The 19,652-nt window shown below is 32.6% G+C and overlaps 3 protein-coding genes across 4 annotated transcripts; 1 reads left to right on the plus strand and 2 right to left on the minus strand.

Moving 5' to 3' along the window:
* Positions 1-57: 57 nt before the first annotated feature.
* tamo (PUB and ZnF_RBZ domain-containing protein tamozhennic) lies at positions 58-6,040 on the plus strand. Of its 2 annotated transcripts, none has more exons than XM_088031375.1 (5): positions 58-315; positions 406-619; positions 672-871; positions 4,573-4,752; positions 4,806-6,040. In XM_088031375.1, the coding sequence occupies exons 2-5, from the start codon at positions 487-489 to the stop codon at positions 5,985-5,987; spliced, it is 1,695 nt and encodes a 564-aa protein (XP_087887501.1). In that variant the 5' UTR covers positions 58-315; positions 406-486; the 3' UTR covers positions 5,988-6,040. The 2 variants fall into 2 exon arrangements, with proteins under 2 accessions (XP_087887501.1, XP_087887507.1); XM_088031381.1 differs by having other exon boundaries at positions 58-240.
* Positions 6,041-6,479: 439 nt separating this feature from the next.
* Positions 6,480-14,321, minus strand: sax (type I BMP receptor saxophone). The gene is made up of 8 exons (XM_088031367.1): positions 14,212-14,321; positions 13,871-14,113; positions 13,552-13,821; positions 10,835-11,183; positions 10,561-10,783; positions 10,327-10,514; positions 10,049-10,274; positions 6,480-7,289 (listed from the first exon to the last, which is right to left on the minus strand). The coding sequence occupies exons 1-8, from the start codon at positions 14,270-14,272 to the stop codon at positions 7,140-7,142; spliced, it is 1,710 nt and encodes a 569-aa protein (XP_087887493.1). The 5' UTR covers positions 14,273-14,321; the 3' UTR covers positions 6,480-7,139.
* A 222-nt stretch (positions 14,322-14,543) lies between these two features.
* LOC148180291 (solute carrier family 35 member F5) lies at positions 14,544-19,420 on the minus strand. The gene is made up of 7 exons (XM_088048485.1): positions 18,962-19,420; positions 18,461-18,916; positions 16,660-16,842; positions 15,935-16,088; positions 15,730-15,889; positions 15,424-15,669; positions 14,544-15,121 (listed from the first exon to the last, which is right to left on the minus strand). The coding sequence occupies exons 1-7, from the start codon at positions 19,073-19,075 to the stop codon at positions 15,046-15,048; spliced, it is 1,389 nt and encodes a 462-aa protein (XP_087904611.1). The 5' UTR covers positions 19,076-19,420; the 3' UTR covers positions 14,544-15,045.
* Between the last annotated feature and the right edge of the window lie 232 nt (positions 19,421-19,652).

Here is a 19,652-nt window from a genome sequence, read left to right on the forward strand (position 1 = left end):
GCAGGTAAATTAAATTTTTGTTGTCATGTTTCTGCTTCCTGAATTTTGAATTTCGCGCCAAATTTAAAGTTTATTTATTTTTAGTTTTAAAAAGCAAGATTCGGTTAAAAACGCTTTAATTTTCATGAATGGTGATCTGGACGTTCTGGATGACTAACAGTAGCCACTACAATCATTCATAGTGATAAACGTATTTATAAAGTTGTCTTCAACGAGGATTTATTTTGGTCCGAAATTTAGGTTAGTCATCTGTCAAAGTTTATCCATCAGTTCATCACTGCTGAAAATTCTCATTTTTTATACTTTTATTGAAAGGTAAACTAGAATAATCATTCATAACGACAGCTTTAAACGAAATGATTGAGTTGTACTAAAGAAATTTGTCTGATAAGTTGATTTTTTTAGGTGCCCACTTAAGTCTAAGCACAGGTGTTTTTTTCTAATTTTCTTTTAAATGCGCTTGGAAGATACCAAATATTGTCTAATATGGTAATCATGGACGCATATTATTCCTCTGACCGCCTCCAAGAAATATGGCAGACCATCGATCATCTTCATTTAAGTTATTTGGAAATGGAGGAAAGCCCAGAGAAGCTTGATCACAGGATGAGATTAGAAAGTAGCTAAAACTCGGTTATGATCCTTGCACCATTTTATGTGAAATTTTGTAGATTGTATACGAGATTTTTTATGTATGGCCTCACATTCTCAGAAATTTGTTTTGCCTGAGACTGCTGATGTTTTGTACCGTTCAGCAGCTATGAAAAGAGATTTTAGTGGGTATAAAGCTGCCACTGGATGGAATGCTATACAGTTGTATGCAGGAAATTTGTTGTCACAGCCTTGGAGGAAAGAGTATAGGCAAATAAAGGTGAGTGGATCAAGTATTTTTATTATTGATAGGAAAAGTTATACAATAAGGTTCCAATTAAATTTTTCATAGCTGTCACTTTAAGCCCCGTTAAATAAAACGCAAAATAATTAAAGTAGCTATCTACATATTTAGCAATTTCAAATTGGTGTTTTTTGGTATTTTTAAATGTTGATAATGTGAGACAATGCAGTGAGTCATAGTAATTGATAGGAAAATTTCATAATAAACAAAAAATTGGAAAACATTTCTTAAAATATTTGAAAGCCATTGGAAGAATAACAGTATCAAAATAAGAAAACAAGGTTTTTCATCAACTCTGTGTTTAAAAAATATAAAATCTCAACAAAGAATTTAGATTAAACTATTAAGAAATAAAAGTTTGTTTGTATCCTTTGTTTGTAATACTGTTTAGAAGCATGAGTGTGTTTATTCGTATCAACAAACATAAATATTTATATGCATAATTTAATCCTATTTGTGAATAACAGTATAGTTGTTCTTATTTATGAGTAGAAAGTGGGTACATAATAAATTTATTTATTTACACTTACATTTACTACATATTTTGATGTTTCCATAGATTCTCTAAACTCTTTATATAGGTGTCCCAGAACTCGTGACCCAGAGAAAAAAGACCTCTGGAGGCAACAATTCTGAACTAAAATTTCGAAACAAAAATTGTTTAGCTCCAAAAATAATTGAGTTAAGACAAAAAAACGGCAGCCAATCCCGAAGCAGAACAGTGTTTGAAAATCGGTAACTATGGACACATACCTTCATTGGTGAACTCTTGCTGCCTAGGATATTTTACTCCATCTCTAGAATAAGCTTCCGGAGTCGGTTGTTAAATTTTTATCCTTTCTCGAATACTATTAAACTTAATCAATTTTTGTTTCGAATTTTACCATCGGTATTGCAGTCGGCACCCTTCCTTGCTCTATGGGTCATGAGTTTTGGGACACACTGTATACAAATACACTGGCAGCCAAAAGTATCACTGGTACAATTTTTTTTCTCATTGTAGCACGGAATAATAATTAATCAAAAGAACTACTAATAGGACGTCAGCGGAACTACCAAACTAAACAGGCGATAATTAAAGCTGCCGGAATATTCAAAAGTAAAAAAAAATGAATAGGCAAACTACGCCATTGCTAAACTACAACTCCTAAGACGAGTAATTTCAGCTTCCAGAAGAATGAATTGTCAGTTTGTTCACTTGTTTTATAAATGTCCCTCTGTTCGGAAATAAGTGTCCGATTTTGATTTTTCTTTTGAAATAAAGTTTTCTTAAGGACGATTTAAAAACAATTATCATTGACATCTATATTTAACGTAACAGTGCATGCAATTTTTGCAATTGTGTTTTTCTACCCGTAATAAATAATTCATTTGTTCGTCATTTGAACTAAAAGATTAAAACACCGGTTTGAAGAAAATATGGAAACTGCAAACGAAAATTTAAGGAATTTGATAAAGAAAAAGTCTAATTTCCTTAAATACAACCAAAAAGGTGTGTATCAATACCTTTCACAAGAAACCAAAAGGTGTTTTAAAGTACATTTTAATCAAGAATGCTAAAAATTCAATTGTTAAATCATTTTCTATTAGCAGTGTGTGTTTATAAGTGTTTATAAGTAATATAATTTGTTGAGTTGTGAATTGCGATAGAAATACATATTTTTCAAAAAGTGAACAAATGTTCGAATAGATAAAAAGTTCAAGCCGGACACTTATTGCCGAACAGAGCGAGTAATCATTATGCTTACTTCGGTAACAATTGACATCCAGATTTACACAACTAAATTTTTCGGAAAAATTTGTTCATGATTTGTCAGTAACTTTTGGCAGCCACTGTATGGATCATCAAATTGCATTATGTGTATTACTGATTTTTACAAACTAGTCCATCTAATAACACTTTTGAACTTAATAATATCTTTGTTATTTATAAATAGAGTTTTAGAATATGTATTTAAAACGAAGTTAACTAAATGGGTAAAGATTGGTTTGGCACTGCAGACCGGTATTCACTTTTTAAAAAGATTAATTTTATTTGCCTTCATTATTTTATACATTATCATAATTGTCATCTTACTTATATAAAGCGTCAATAATAAGTATAACAGACGTTGTAGTGCCCTTATAGGATATTATTTAACGAACATATTGTGAAGCTATTATTGCAAGAGGGTGAGAATTAAAACAACAAATAAATTCCAAAATCGGACGCTATTAAAGAGTTAAGGGCTTTATTTTGATCTTAAAAAGTTATTATAATAGTATATTATGTCATTAAGAGTAAAAATGAAGCTTTGTGTGCTGAACCTGTTCGTGTGTCTAGGCAGACATTAATGGCATAATATACGATTTTTTTTGCAAACGATAGAAATAAGTTTATCACGTCTGGAATTTTTGCAAAAAAGCTTTAAAAAAAGCACTTGCTATAACTTTTTGTTTATCCTTTTTGGAAAATTTATGCATTAAGGGAGTAAACCTTTATACATACAATAAAAGATTGTAAGTGATTCAATTGAGAAATTTAGAATGTTTATTTCAGAAGTGAATACCAAATCGCGACGTGAGAATTATAAGGTTCTAAGAGATTTTTTGTGAGAATTTAATTTTTTTGTTTTTCGATTTTTTTTTAACATTTATAAAAACAAAGTAAGGAAATACTCAAACAAGTCAAAATAATATTAATAGATCCTGTAATTTTTTTTTATAAAAATAAATATTTAATTAAAAAGGTTTCACTGATAACGTGAACGCTGATTAATTTAATGCAAATGTTACTTAGAATCTTATACATAGGTCGCGAAATATTATTCCACTATATTTTTTCAGAACACCTGTATACATATTCAGAATTACAGAAAAATATGTGTTTTAACTACAGAATTAAAATTATTTTTAAAAGAGGTGGAACATGACCACACTTTACATTTAGTTTTAAGGAATTGTGCTTTGAGCGCTTTGAGCCTATGATATTTTACTTATAACATTTACTTTACCATTTTTCCTAAATTTTATTATCTGAGAAATACAAAATTTTCCGTAAAAAGAACATTTTAATAATGTGCCTTGCATAATTATTAAAAAATAAGTACGTCATGATCTTGTTCTGTATTGATTTATCATATTTGATCCTGGCGTCTTTGTTTTATTTCGTTCCCGAGGGAAATAATTTTTATTAAATTGATAAAATTTTTCTTTTTTCAGATTTTAATTCAGATTCAACCAATTTCATCTGATATTATAAATATATATAATAAATGATATATAAAAAAAAATTATTTCACCTTCCATAAAAAAACATGACGTAGTGCAAAAAAATATCTAAAAATTCCATCGCTCAATAGTTTAATTTTATTTTCTCTTATCTATCTCATTATCATATTGTTTACCCAATTTTCTACTAGAATCGAAGCTCTGTTTCTTTAGTCTTTTATTACTAATCTATGTATTTCATCTACTTCTTTTAAGCTATTGCTTTTTAATTTTTTTATAAGTTTATTTGCATTGTTTGTCTTAATAAATTTCTCATAAAACTACCTCATAATTTGTTGTTGACTTAAAAAGTAAATTTAGTATTTAATTTCTATTTTCGGAAGATTATTTTGACTTGTGAACACCGGATATTTTGCAAATAAATTATATAATGTAAGCAAAAAATAATGCAATTCTTCTATTTTCAGATGTACTGCGGTTTTTATAAGCACCAAATTGAGGCAAACCTCGACGGCGCCGAAATCATGTTTCAAATAATGGGCTACAAGCTGTGTGGGAACGGAATCTTACTACTAGACGGTCCCATTTGTCCCGACAGAGTAACAACAGTCTCTCGAGATTGTCTCATAGCTTACGTAGAGTGCCAAGTACGTTTTTTTTTTCCAAAACATCACACAGATTAATGATGAATTTTTTCTAGATTCTAAAAGCAATTTGGGAAGAATTATCCCCCGCTTTCAAAATCAGTTGGTTAGAAGTTTTAGATTTCCGCAAAGCTCACTTATGTAGTCCCGAACAGTCAATTAGAGCGCTAAATTATCAATTCCACGAGAAACAATACCAAGCACAACAAAATTCCGATTTGTATAGTAGATGCCATCCTCCAGTTCCAGCTTCCAATCAGTTTCCACAGATGGCGAGTCATAGTCATGTAGTACCACCACAGCCTGTACCATATATCTACGGGTGTCCTAATAATTACGCCACTTACGCACACGTTCCTTATGGAGTACCACCCGTTCAGTACCAGCAGCACGTCGTCAAACCATCCAATTATTCTAACGGTTATTATTGTGCGAACGGTTTCTTGGCTCAACAACCAGTACCATATGGGTACCCAGTTCCCACCGCTCAGTTAATCGAACTGGATCAGCACCAAAACGGCGGATATGACGTGGTGGATCGACCAAGCAACACCCTTCGCATGACGAAAAACTCTCTAAATAACCGTGATATCAAAAAAACGAACGAAGCTAAAGTTGTAAATACCCACAAGGATCAAGGATCGGAATCTCATTTCGAAGACTGGGACTACGTCTATCGAAATTTAGAAAGCCAAGGCTATTCCAAGGACTTGGGGGAACGAGGAGACATTTTAAGTCCACCCCTCGCTCAGAAGAAACCCAAAGCAACGAACCTCGACGAAGCGCTACACACTTTAACAGTGTCGGAGCGTCCGCTGAAGATCGCGGAAGCACTGGCGAAGTACGAAGACGAACCGTGCATTAGGAAACAAGAGGAAAGGAAACACTCCGATACCAGCTCGTACGAGAATTTGGTGGAAGTGAAGAAACCAGTAACTAAAGCAGAGAAAAGGAAGACTTTACCAATGAGAGAAAAGAACTTAAGCAATAACGTTCCCGAAAATAGAGTCATGGACCCGCAAAAAAACAGCGACAAATGGGAATGTAAAGCGTGCACTTACCACAACGATAATAGCAAAGATATTTGCGAAATCTGCAGCAAAAGCCGCGTTAACGTCGAACAGCAGATGGAAATTGGCGGACCGCAATGCTCGAAATGCACGTTGGTCAATTTGAAAGATGCAAAGGTATGTCAAGCTTGTGGTGCTAGTTTGAAAGATTCGCCGACGTACATTTAAGCAGACATTATTTATCTCTGTCCTCCGTTTTAATAAATCCTATCGTTCTTTTATCACGTTTTAATTGTTTTGCTTTGAAATTTTTACGGAATGTTGATATAACGTGACTGTTATATTCGTTATTTTTTAGATACATATTTTTATACTGTGCTAAGAACTTATGGTTAAATTTATCGCTGCTGTAATTTATTCCCGTTGTTACTTGTGTTATTCTTAAGTTTAAATTTAACATTTAAAGCGAGTCATGTTGCGCACTTGTGGGGACTTTGTCTCAACAGAAAAGAACCAAACAAAAATAATATTCACAGCATTGTCTCTCTATTTCAATTTTTATTCTTGCCATAAATAAAAACATATCCTTAATGTTGATATATTGCAACTGCTTCATCGTATCGGTTCTTCTTTTTTTGAAACAAAGTCTAAAACTAATGCTACAACTTTTGTTATAAGCTGAAATTACTACTTTTAAGGAAAACAAATAAAAGACTTAAGTTGAAAACTAAATATATTGCTTATGTTATTTTCTAAATACAGAACATCGATGGGCGTTGGTATATACAAATGAATGAAACATTTACTAAACACTAACGACGAAACTTAATGTAAATAATTAAAAAATTGATTATGATTTTTATGAGCGGGACTCAGATATTTCTTCCAATAAGATGATAAACCAACTGATATGAATCTGTTGCTATAATTTATTAAAAAGTAACTCGAAAAACCTGCTGGAATTAAAAAAACGGTTAAAATCTAATTCCAGCAACTTCTTTTAACAGATATGACGTCAAGATATAAAGATCTGAACTATTTACAACAATATAAAAGAGTATCTCAACTAAAGTAAACATAATAAAACACCTGTTTGGTGTAGTCACTGGAGTATCGTGATGTATTTCGGAACAAAATAATGGCACTGTCTTAATTATAAAACTCAAAATATCAAATAATACTGGTCTCTTAATACACCACTGCAACACAAATTCAATTTGGCACATGAATATAATACTAAAATAAAATTACAAGAAAATGAAGTATCTCCAGGATATTTGAAAAAATGTTCAACAATAACTTAAATGGTTAGAGGTACCACACGGCGACCTTTAAACCACTGAGTACTATTAAAACCTGCTCTATTATAATGTCAGATTGTCACACACAAACTTCCATATCATCTATATTAATTAGATTATCACCACTACACAGTTTTAATATAGTTTTCTTTATTCTCAACGCTGGTAATCGCACATTGGGGTTCTGGTGCCAGCACTCTCTCATTAGTTTGGCCATTACACTTAATATCTGCAAGAAAAAAATATTTATGGTACAAGTGGGTTATCTCAGATACAGGGTGTTATGGAAATGAGTACACAGTAAGAGAACTCACCATTTGCAACAACTTTTCTTAACAATTTTTTTTTGAAATCGCATGTTTTTAAACTATAGTCAGAATTTTGTAACTATGGTTTAACTCCGCCTACCTTTTGGGCCAATTGAATTTTAGCTGGAAGTCTGATTCACTCTGCAAAATTTTAATAGTTCGTCGATATTTGCCGATAAAAGTCGGGGTAGAAATGTCCACACATTAGAAGATGAAACACCATCAAAATCGACGAAAGTTTCACGATTAATTGAATTCTCGCAAAACCGCAAATCTTCTTGACATGTGTGACACTTGAGCCCTCAAATTTTTGATTATGTTGAGTAAAGGAGGCTAGCCATTTCTTGATTCGACAAGTTTAAATCGTCATTTGTTCATGTGGGCGGGGTTAAACCAAAGTTATAAAATTTCGACTATAATTTTACCCCCCTATATTTTGACGAGTCGCCCACCTATTGAATTGCTATAAAATTAAAGAACAAAAAAGCATAAAAAAACTATGCGTTATCACTCCGCTTGTAAAACACTTTACTAATGATAATGACTATTCTAAACTAATTTGCGGTGGTGTTTAGAACTATTAAGTTTAACATAGTAAAACATTTTGGGAATTTACAAATTATTCAAAAAAATCATAATAGGTTATGAAATTAAATACACAAAATTTAACCGGTTAGAACGCATCAAGATCTACAATTTTTCTAGATAATTTTTTCCGTAAACGCATTTTGATTTTCGCCTTTTTCCGCCCTCAATTTGGCCAACCGTTCGATATCTCTAAACAAATTCACTTTCATTTCCGCAACGAGGAGGTTTTTAAACCTTATCACAACTTTTTGTCATAAAAACTACTGATCAGTGTAATTTAATTAAAAATGCTCAGTTTGTTGTGAATTTTCACAGTGTCAAAGTCATCAGATCGTTCTTAAAGTGCAAAAGGTGGTACAAAATGGTTTATATACCAACATGGAATACACGTCTGTACAGTGCCCGTGCCCCAATGGCTAAATATGCACTTTGAAAACAAGTGGTTAAGTAGAAATGAACCAGTGTTGTGGCCCCCTCGTTCGCTAGAATTAAATCCCTGCGATTTTTTCCTGTGGTTACATATGAAAGAGTTGGTGTACGCGAATCACGTGAATTCAGTGGAAAATTAAGTGAAGGTGTGAATGCTGTGGCTGAAACAATTCTCCAAAACCCAGCGATAATTGTGATAACACCAACTTCAATGGCGCGGAGAATTCAGGCATGCATTAACAGTGAAGGACTGCATTTTGAGCAATTTTTATAAACAAATTCGGCACTCTTGTTCAATTGGGATTTCGTGAATTTATTACTGTTTTTTTTTCTACAAACAAATGAGGGACAAAATATCAACCTGATGTAACCACTCGTTTTTATGAAGCAATGGTTTTTGTCGCATAGACGAAGGTTAGTATCCTTTATGCATAGGCGAGTAACGCTTTTCACAACAAATTTTCATTCATTTTTAATTCGAAAACGAAAGCATTTTGGATTTTTTTTATTAAGAAAAGTTGTTACATACAGGGTCCGGTAACACTTGTGTCCACCACCAAAATCGTCTTTAATTTTGAAGACAAAATTTTGAAAATTTGCATACGCTTACAGTTGACGAAGCTCTAGAAGCTAACAAAAAAATGTTTTTTATCACTGTTTGTTTGGCGTCGCGACGCCCAAGAAGTATAATTTTACGCAGTTTTTGAGTTTTTGCGGAAATATTCGCGAATTCAAATTTTTTTCGACATAACTGTAACACAAATATTTGAGTTTTTGTTTTAAATCAAATACAAATTGTGTTTAAAATTTCAGAAACAAACGCTGCTTTATCAAGTTAGTTTTCAAAATTATGATGGCGCAGTGGCAAACTACGTTTACACCAAAATTTCACAAGTCACTTCATTCTCTTTTATAAAGGTTAACTTTGATAAACACGGGCATGTTGCACTTTATGGACACCAGAAATCGTTAATTAACATCGACAAAGCGGCAATTTCACCAAGTAAGACTTTTGTTACAATCTAAAGCGAGCCAAAGAATAGATGTCATTTGTGACACAAGATGTTGACAGTCTGGTATAAACGTAGTTCCCAATTTTGACGTATTGAAATTGGAAACTAACTTGATAAAACAGCATTTTTTCCTCAAATTTTGAAGACAATTTGCATTGAATCTAACTGAGATATTTTAAACATATTTGTATTGAAAAAAAAAATTAGGGGTTGATATCACAAACCCTCACAATTACCTAAAAATTACATTTTTAAGGCGTCGCGACGCCAAAACTATCAGTGATAAAAAACAAATTTTTGCGTCAGCTTCTAGAGCTTTGTTAACTGTGAGCGTATGCAAATTTTGAAAATTTTATCTTTAAAATTAAAGATGATTTTGGGGGTGGACACAAGTGTTGCCGGACCCTGTATAGTGAGTTCTCTAACCAGTTTAATTTTGTGTACTCATTTCCAAACACCCTGTATAACCTACGAGTGAATACAATGTTTTATCCAATACTCCCCGATTTTTAACCTAATAACAGTGATAACGGGGAAAGGTATCAATTTTTCATTTTTAAACTACTTTAGTCAATGATTCCCACACACTAATTTTCAGAAAAATAAAAAATAAACAATCAAAACTAAAAAAAATAAGAAAATATTCATACCGGATCACTGGCCCATCGGTTAAGTAGACTAGGCCTCTGTTGATCAGTACAGACCACCTTCCTCATGTCTTCGAAACTGGGATCATTAGGCACTACGTCATAGAATGGCGGCTTGTAGTCTTCTGCTATACCGTTACTGACAGTTCTTCGGCAAACTTCCCAAAGAACTAGACCCAGCGCGTATATATCAGCGCGACGAAACGAATCGAAGTAATCCATTCGTATCCTGAAATTTAGACCCCATAAGACTTAACTTAAATCGTGATGAATCAACTTACGTTTCGTCTAAGACCTCCGGGGCCATATATCTTTTCGTTCCAACTTTTGGATTGGAACCTATATCTAATTGATCAGTTGCTTGTTGGTGAGTGACGGCTAAACCGAAATCTGCGATGCACGCGATTCCGTTGTTTTTCACAAGTATATTTTTACTTTTAATATCTCGATGTGCAATGGCCGGTTTTCCCTGAAAATTTTCCTTCAGTCGATAATCTACGTGTGTTAACACCTACCTCTGTGCCGAAAATTTCTGTATGTAAATGAACTAAACCATTGGCTATGGATAAACATAAACGTAACATTTGTTGGTGAGTTAAAGTTGTCCGATTTAAATGGTCGTAAAGACTTCCCAATGAATGGTAATGTGTAATCAACCACAGTTGGGTGCAAGAATTCCGAGATGTCATATCCGAACCGATGTACCCAAGAATATTCTCATGGCGTAGGAGAATTGTACTAAAAATCAATTCAGTGATGATAAAACTCAACTTTTAAAACAGTAAATACCTGTAAATTTCTGTTTCCCTGTTCCAACTAGCTTCGTCTCTTGAAAAAAATATTTTCACTGCTACATTTTCGCCAAACCAAATTCCTCGCCACACTTCTCCGTATCTTCCTTTTCCTATGCATTCAGCTAATGAAATTTGCTTGGCCATTGTTCTTTGAATTAGCAAAGGTAGACCAGAGCCACTGCCTGATGTTAAAGAGTTCTCTAAGTACTCTCTCAAAGTACTGTCACCAGCGGCTGTTGCCCGAAGTAAGTCATCTGAAGCGTAGTATGTGTCGGGGTCTAAGCGAGTTTCGTTGCATAATCTTCGGCGATGGACGCGACGCATTACGTATAAAAGAATTAAGCCTGAGAAAAATGAAAATACTCGATTTTAGACATTGTTTAACGAGGGATTACAAGTTTTAACTATGGCCGGGCTTGACCTTCTGAAAGGTTTTGTGAGAGACTGCCGAAACACCGAATTCGAGTTTAATTAGTGTAGGTAGTATTGCAATTTTAAACCAGACAAATGACGAATCACGTTATTATTTGATATCAAATTTTAGCTGAATTTTATGTAAATAATTCTGAGGAGAATCACGAGAATGTGGAAAGAATCTAAAAAGAATGAAAAAGGAATTTACAGATAATTATTTTAATATATGTATTAACTATAATAATTATTATAATCGAAAGAGTACAAATGGAATTTAAAAATTTTAAAAAAGATAGAAGAAATCAAAATAAGTATTGTAAAAATTACAAGGTATCTGCAAAGATTTTGAAATGAATTTAGGAAATCTAAATAAAAGACACTTTGACAATCGAGAGGGAATCTAAAAATTAAATATAAAATTTGCTTTGAATGTTGCAGATGACAATGTCGCCGACCGTAATTATTTTCATTTTCATTTTGTCTTTGGGATTTTTAGGGAGTCCAATATTGTCTCAAATTTGTTTTTGGGAGGACGGGAAATCAAAAAAGCAATAAAGTATTCACACTGGGAGACATGACCAATTCAAAGTAAAACCAATAAAAGAGAAATTATCCGAAAAAGAAATACTAAAAGCAACAGATGAAGGTATTTTAAAAATTTGAAAGAAAAGAGGAATATGTAATTGATAAAAATCAATATCAATTCCAAACTACAAATAGAGTAAAACGATAATTGATATAATTGAGGAATTACTGAAGCAAAGCTTAGGAATAGAAAATGAAGATGAACATATACACAAAAATAGAAGAGTGTGATTAAAAGTAAAAACAGTCATTTGATACAATAAGTAGTTTTAAAACACTCCGAAGGATGTATGAACAAACCAAGGCAAAATAAGAAGATATTATGTGACTAGCATTCAAAACATATACGTACCGTATTAGGAAAAAACAAGTCAAAGAAGCAGGAAACAATGCATACAAATGTTTTTTTTAGAAAAATTGGAGGGAAAACGGACTAGATAGTTTTAGGAACGATATTTGAAAGAAAAATTTGGAGACAAAGCTAATAAAAGTCACAATAAAGAGAGAGAATGGAACTACTCAAACAGATGAAAAAAGATTTTACAGAAAACCAAAGATGAGAAAATAGTCAGTGATTGCAAAACAAGGGACCTACAGAATGAAAAGAAATCCGTAGATAACAATAAAAAGTAGAGAAAATCCTGGAAGAAGAACAGATGGCAACAACTCAGCTCTACTGCTTTATTACCCCCAAATAGGTGGAAAAAGCCTTGTGATCTAGTGTATTTCATTGTGAAACAGCCTTAGTAAAAATAAAATTTAAACAATTTTAAAATATAAACAATTTTCTCTAAAGCCCTGCTAAATTTCCTGAAAAATCGACTACTCATTGAATGATATTTAAACATTATGTAATTACAATTGCTATTATTTTCCAACAGCCAAGAATCTCTGACGTCAAAGTTATGATAGGCATGATTTTTTTAAAATTTAAATACCGCCGCAGCAATAACACTGCACAATACATGTTTTGCTCTTTCCATAATTTAAACGAAATAAATTAGTTATTTAAGAGCTGATTCCATAGCTAAAAGACCATTTTATGGTATCATCGTTCAAGTTTAACCAAAAATGTAACACAAAAAATGTGCTTGGGTATACATTTAATATAAAAGCAATTGTGTTTGTTTTTTTCTGAGCGGAATAATGATAGGAAGAATCTAAATTAATCCCAATTATAAAACAAATTTGTATTATAGGAGTATAAAATACATCCGGTATCAAGCCCATGAAAGCTTTTATTAGCAATAGAGAAGTGTTTTAATTGACGTAACTTGCGCTTGAAACATTTACGGTATTTATCTTATTTTCTCCAAAGCAGCAAAAATAGAAATAACAATTTTGCTTTTACATTTACTGCTGTTTTAGAAAATTAAAACAGAATAGTGACAACTGATATGGCAAAAACAGACTTTGTGTTTTTATTTTATTCATAGATCCACAAAAATATCAATTTTGTACCACCTTAACTTGTATTCAACTAACTTTTGAATCAAAATAGTTACTTACAAAACCAAAAAAGTGTAGAGCGAAACCGACACCATTTTTTAATACAGTGGGCACAATTTTATCAATACAACCCTATCTTATTGACAGGTCAGAAAAGAAAAGAATTTTCTTGGCCAATGTAATTGTATACCTAATTGCACTCCCAACTGATAGTACTTATATTTTCTCATCATTCTTATAACTGTAAATTTTAAAACGACTTACCAATAGTTCCTATAACAAAAACGGGACCTAAAACAGCCGCCGTCATCTTTAAAGCATAATCAACAGAATCTGATTGAACAGCCATTTCTTTTGTATACAAAATCGGCAACTGTGGGAAATCTCCTTCATTACAAAAATCTCCAGTACAACAATCCACTTGAAACTGCCCACTAGCTTGACGCTTCTGTTGCCCACTAAAAGACGGAGTCCGACAAATCAAAGGAAGTTGTTCTGTTTTTTTTGTACAACCCCTCATCACACTTTCTTGACCTAAAAATACCACTCAAAAACATGTTGAACCTTTTAAAAACTGATTTACCGGAAATTTCCCGCACTCGCGATTTCCAGCATTGTATTGCATTTTCACAAACTGATAAATTCGTACATCTTGGAGGCTCACATGTGTGACATCTGTATCGTTTAACAGGACGGTCATCCACTATATCGTTTTGATGGATTTGAAAAGTCTCCATGTTTTTAGATAGGCCACTGTGTTCATTACTGATTTCATCATCTTCATCCTCTGTATCCTCTTTGAGTTGAGGCCTGTGAAGCACTTCACCTGCAACCAAACAATTGGTAATTAGTAAAGTGAAATAACGGAAATGAGTATAGTAGAATGATGGAAAATGTCTTGGAAAGTAGTTATGAACTAAATACCTGTGCAAATGTGGGCTATTAGAATAATTATTAAACAATTTATAAATTTTGTGGCGGCCATATTACGCCGTAAATAAAAACAAAGTAGGGAGTTTTGTTTTGAAATGTTGGTACCACGAGTGCTGGTGTCCGTCCATTGGTTGCGTGCATGGCGCGCCTTTCAAATTATTGTCGGGAAATTCTGCCCATGTTTGTCCATTTGTTGCTTTTTCGAGTCTTAGAATAAAATTAATCGACCATAAATAAGAATGAAGACGAATTTTTAGATCAGAACTGTACCGCAACCAATCTTCCAAAATACAAGTAGATTTCAGTTGGATATATTATCTGAATGTTTAAATAATTTGTATATTTTGATGCAATATTTACAATGTTCCAAGTCTTATGTTTCTCGGAAAATACATAGAAATATCTTGCTATTATATTAAAAATATATAATATTATTACATTGCTATGGAATGCTTATAATACAGACTTCAGTTCTTAAAGAAATTTTGTGAAAAATCTACGAATAAACACTTTTAGTTCTCGTCATTGTATTTTGGTAGACGACAACTCAAGTGTGGTTGAGATCGTGAAGGCCTACTGGAACAAGTTTACAATAATTACAGTATAAGTGTACATAGTATTAGATAGATATTGTCTAAAGTTATGTCATTGAACATAGTACGTGCGTGTCAACTAGTCAACTTCAGAACTCCCCGTAACAAATCCTTAAAATTAGTGAACAAAACGAAATACTTTAAGTATACTTAAAAAAAGTTGTACATCACAAATAATAAATTTAAATATCACATAACATTTGAAAGCACCACAGAAAAAAGATTCAACAATTTATGCTTCATGTTCATTACTGTTGATACCGATCAGAGCTTCGGTTTGTTCTGAAGGCATTTCGGCAAATCTGAAACTAAAAAGCATATAATTAATATTTATTTTACATACAAGTAATAGAAAAGCTAAAATATATAATATTATTATCACATGTTGCTCAAATATGGTTTACAACGTTTTATCTACAACCGGTGAGGGCTAAAAAAGGGCAAAATTTTGTTTTGTTTTGAATGTCGAATGTCACTAAAATGAGTGATGTGATGTAGCCACATTATATTACTTGTTGTATAATGAGTATAGTATACAAAGCTTTTGTTCATTACACAACAAGTGCTGAAATAAGACGAAATTGAGTGATAGAAATTATCAATTATTTACCGTACGAATTTCGTCCTTCGACCAATATTCAAGTAGGCACAACGTATAACATCAAGAACAGGGTCCCAATTATCATAGTGCGAAAGTATAGTCACGGCAAAAAATGCCACAATCATCGGAATCGTCCCAGTATAAAACAACGACGGGTATGCAACCTTTTTTAAAAAGATGTCCGTTAGCATCGTCATTGGAATCGTTAAACTCATTGAAATCGTAGCCATAAGTGAAGAAGTCAGGAAACAACCCCTAAAATTTTACGTTTATTTTATGATTATTTTATTGCAGTTGAGTAAATTTATCTCTTACCATAACCACAAGGCCTCTGATACGACTGTTCCCACAATGCCGTTTAATAGTAGAAAAAGCATTTGTTGTTTTGAAGGCCATTCAAATACTTCGACTTCGCTGAAGTGTAGAAAAAAGAAAAAGGGCCATAATAGAATCAAATTGAAGAACCCTACAAAGCCTGAACAGAAAAGTTATATCTTGTAGAGGCTAGTGTGTTTTTTACCGAAAAATAAGGGGATGTCCAGTTTGTCTTCGTGGTCCACTTTGCGTTTGAGAAAAACTAGGTAGGTGGCGTAAAAAAATGCGCTGAGGAGCGATAAAAAAGCGCCCAGAGGTAGGTGAGCTTCCAATGTTAAATCCGAAAAACTTACTAATACCTGAAACAAATTCTCTAATGAAGAAAATAATCCTCTTGATTGCACGATAGTTTAACTAACAGCTCTATACTTATACTCTATACTCTATACTCGATATGTAAATTAAGTACTTTAATATAATTTTACATTTTAGTGGTTGAGCTACTAAGTCCATTATAGGATGGATAAAATGCGTTTTCAATTTTGTAAAAACAAAAATATTTAGTTTTGGGATTCTTTTATGTGTTATTATTTCAGAATTCAGAAATATTCTATTTTTAGTCACTAAGTTTACAGATAAATATGAAAAAAATAAGGATTTCTCCACCTCCGTTAAAAAAATTCAAAATGGACTTAGCAACTTAACGACTTAACTTAAGCCAACTATATTATACATGTACTGGACCTGTATAATGACATGCAGAAACAGGATTTGAAAGAAATTAGTTAAACCTAATTTTTACAAAATTGGTGTAAAACTTGACAGTTCCTTGTGTAATTATACATAATTACTAAATGAGCATAGATGTAAAAAATTGGGAGAAACAAGACAGGGCATAAAAAAAATTGTTTTTTTCAAAATTATACTTACAATGCCTCCTAGGCTCAACAATACTGCAACTAATTTGGACAGAGTAAACTTGTCGCCTTGGTTGGAAGGAAAGATTGCTGCTAAAACGAGCGTAAAAAAGCTGGAAGTTGACGACAAAACGTTCACCATTCCTGCCTCAGTTTGAGCCAAGGCAACTTGGTAATTGTAATTGGCTAAAAACCACTGGAACCAACATAAGATATTAAATTTTTGTGTTTTACAATTAAAATAACAGGTGTTCGAAAATAGGATTCTGTTTGACGTCAGACAATTTGTTAATTCACAAGCGCTTTTATACTTTTTATCTACGACCTTGTTAGAAAATAACTTTTCTATCATTCATTGTCTAGTGTAAGTAATGTTTTATCTACTTGTGTAATGCAAACTAGCGTTCTGTTATAATATTATACTTATTATACAACAAGTGATATAATGTGGATAAATACATTATATTATCACTTATTTTTCATTATGGAACTCACTTTGGTGACATTCGTTTTATCAAAAAAATTTAGTGCACCTGTCAAACCTGTTAAGTTGCATTTTTTAACATGTGAGTGGTCGTACTAAATTGGGTAATGTTACGGCTAATCAAGAAAGGTGTATTATATCAAAATCTGTATTTTTTTGTTTTCATTAAAAAGATACAAGATTTTAAGATCATCCTATTACTGAATTCCATTTTTTTTTTGCAAAAATCCAAGTAATTTTTCAAATAATTTCTTTCCGTGGTTCCCTTCATCACTCCTTTTCCTTTCCTTTTCGCGTATAATGTAGCATTTCTCTCACTTATATTATAAATAAATATTACATGAACCTTAAAAACAACAATCCAATCAAATTCAATAGATCTTCAGAACCAGATGGTAATAAGCCCATAAGAATCCCATTGGACTAATACCCTCTGGTTCTATAAATATTATTGAATTAATGATAGGTGATAATAAATTTTGAACACTTGGATATGGGTAAAAACATCAACCAAATTGTGTATTTTCACTCATACTCGGTAAACAAAAACGCGGCACGAATGCCATGAAGAGACTTTCTAAACGTGTTTGTTACAATGTTTTATCTACGATGGTTCTCCACTTTTAATTTATAAAAGTTGATTAGAAATCATTGTCATTAAATGTCAGAATTAATAAAATTTTGACAGCTTATTTGTCGTATCTAAGCAAAAAATATGCAACAGGCAGAGTTCACTAAAAGGCTAATTGTTGACCCAAAATCTGTTCAAAAAACACCTAATTTTCGTCACGATCGTAGATAAATTGTTATACAGACCCAAATTGCTGCAGAAAATTCAAAATAATAATAATAATAATAATAAATAATTCAATCTACCCAGAAAAAGAAGAAAAATGAGATTCGTTAACAGGTTATTAATGTGTAATTTGTTTATAGTTTTATCTAAAAATTTCTTTATTAAATCAGTTGAATGTCACCAACTTCAAAGCGCTACATTTAAAAGGCAAAAATAAAGTTTCTTTTTTGGAAAATTATTGTTCATATTGTATCTTCCTGTATGATTTTTTGCGGCAATTTTAGAACACCTGTATTATTGATCTTTAACAACATCGACAAGTTTTGTTCACTTCTCATTATTTCTGTTAAAATAACTAATTTTCTACTCATATCTTTAATTAAAAATTATTCATTTGTGTGATGACGGAAATGTGAATAAGGTTCAAGGATGGGAATGAAAATTGAATTGCAAATTATAATACACACATTTTTAATGGAAAGATACGAGTTAGAAATGCAAAGTTCATAAAAGACCAGTTTTTATAACACTCACCAATAAACAAAAAATGAGCGATATTTTAGCCACCCTAAAAACTGGAAGTTTTATGGCAGCCCTTTTAGCAATTTCCCCTGCCCTTAAACTGGCTTGGTATGACAGCCTCGCTAAAAGTGCCTCTGTGGCGTCTGTTTCAGACATGTGTCTCACTTCAGCCAGTTTGTTGAATCTTACAGATCTTACTGAAGAATCATCACTTTCTGTGCCTGAGTTTTTATCAACTTCTGTTGTTTTTACAGGGACATATACAGGATTACTTAAATGACTGTTGGTGTCATTATAATAGTTCTCCTCTTCTTGTTCTGTATCAACTGAGATATAGTTCGCTGGTCGTGAGCAACTGTCTTTCCAAGGTTGCCAAAATAAGAACCCAAGCAGGTACAAGGTGAACATTGAAGTCTTGACATAAGTACAAAAAAATGGTTTTTCGAACGTTTCCTCATTGTAAATAAACTAGAAAAATATTATTATCTGTGTTTTCTTTTAAATGTAAATTACCTTGGTGAGTTCAGACGACGAAACCCAAATCACATCAACTAAAATAAGCACGAACGAACCCAAAATTAGACGTTGAGTCTTGGTTAGAAACGAGCCAAAAGTTCCCGTATCCATTTCTTGGTTTTATTCGAGCCCATGAAAATCTTCGTTTCGGCAAAAACCATATTCTTGGTTTAATAAACGGAATATTGGTGCTGGTTGGAGATTGTTGTGTATGAACACATTCTCGTATTATTCACAGACATTGCAGCTGATAGAAATACCAACGAATTTCCGGCGGAGACGCAAATTATCAGATGAAATATTAGACGCGCCCACACAATATTTATGTTATCCACATAATTAATGTCGACAATTTATCGGTGCAGTTGTTTAAAGATTTTGACAGATTGTCGAATTTGACAGGCACTGAAAATGTCTACGCGTGCTACCAACATACACGTGTGGATTTCCCTAGATCAAGTCGCGGGGCCAACCTTCGATCAACGCGTCGAGAAAAGAAGCTAAAGGTTGTTGTACACTAAACTTGCATATTTTAATACAGTGACGAACAAAAATCGTGGGACAAGTCTAGTGTTTTTAATAATTCTAATAAATGGTATAAAAATGAGGTAATTGCAATGAGTGGATTGTTAAAATTAAAACTATAATTTAAAGCTCTGTTGAGAGAGAACACATAAAGTCTACTCTT

Source organism: Gnatocerus cornutus, chromosome 1, assembly GCF_029298725.1.
Source record: "Gnatocerus cornutus isolate USDA-ARS CGAHR chromosome 1, icGnaCorn1.1, whole genome shotgun sequence".
Classification (NCBI taxonomy): Eukaryota; Metazoa; Arthropoda; class Insecta; order Coleoptera; family Tenebrionidae; genus Gnatocerus; species Gnatocerus cornutus.

Coding starts and splice junctions, on each gene's coding strand:
- sax (XM_088031367.1), bottom strand. CDS start 14,272: ATGGCCGCCACAAAATTTATAAATTGTTTAATAATTATTCTAATAGCC. Junction 11,184..13,551: donor TTTTGTTATAGGAACTATTG/GTAAGTCGTTTT, acceptor CATTTTTCTCAG/GCTTAATTCTTTTATACGTA. Junction 10,515..10,560: donor CAGAAATTTTCGGCACAGAG/GTAGGTGTTAAC, acceptor GAAAATTTTCAG/GGAAAACCGGCCATTGCACA.
- tamo (XM_088031375.1), top strand. CDS start 487: ATGGTAATCATGGACGCATATTATTCCTCTGACCGCCTCCAAGAAATA. Junction 872..4,572: donor AAGAGTATAGGCAAATAAAG/GTGAGTGGATCA, acceptor TTCTATTTTCAG/ATGTACTGCGGTTTTTATAA. Junction 4,753..4,805: donor TAGCTTACGTAGAGTGCCAA/GTACGTTTTTTT, acceptor AATTTTTTCTAG/ATTCTAAAAGCAATTTGGGA.
- LOC148180291 (XM_088048485.1), bottom strand. CDS start 19,075: ATGGATACGGGAACTTTTGGCTCGTTTCTAACCAAGACTCAACGTCTA. Junction 18,917..18,961: donor CGTCGTCTGAACTCACCAAG/GTAATTTACATT, acceptor ATATTTTTCTAG/TTTATTTACAATGAGGAAAC. Junction 16,843..18,460: donor CGCTCATTTTTTGTTTATTG/GTGAGTGTTATA, acceptor TGTTGGTTCCAG/TGGTTTTTAGCCAATTACAA.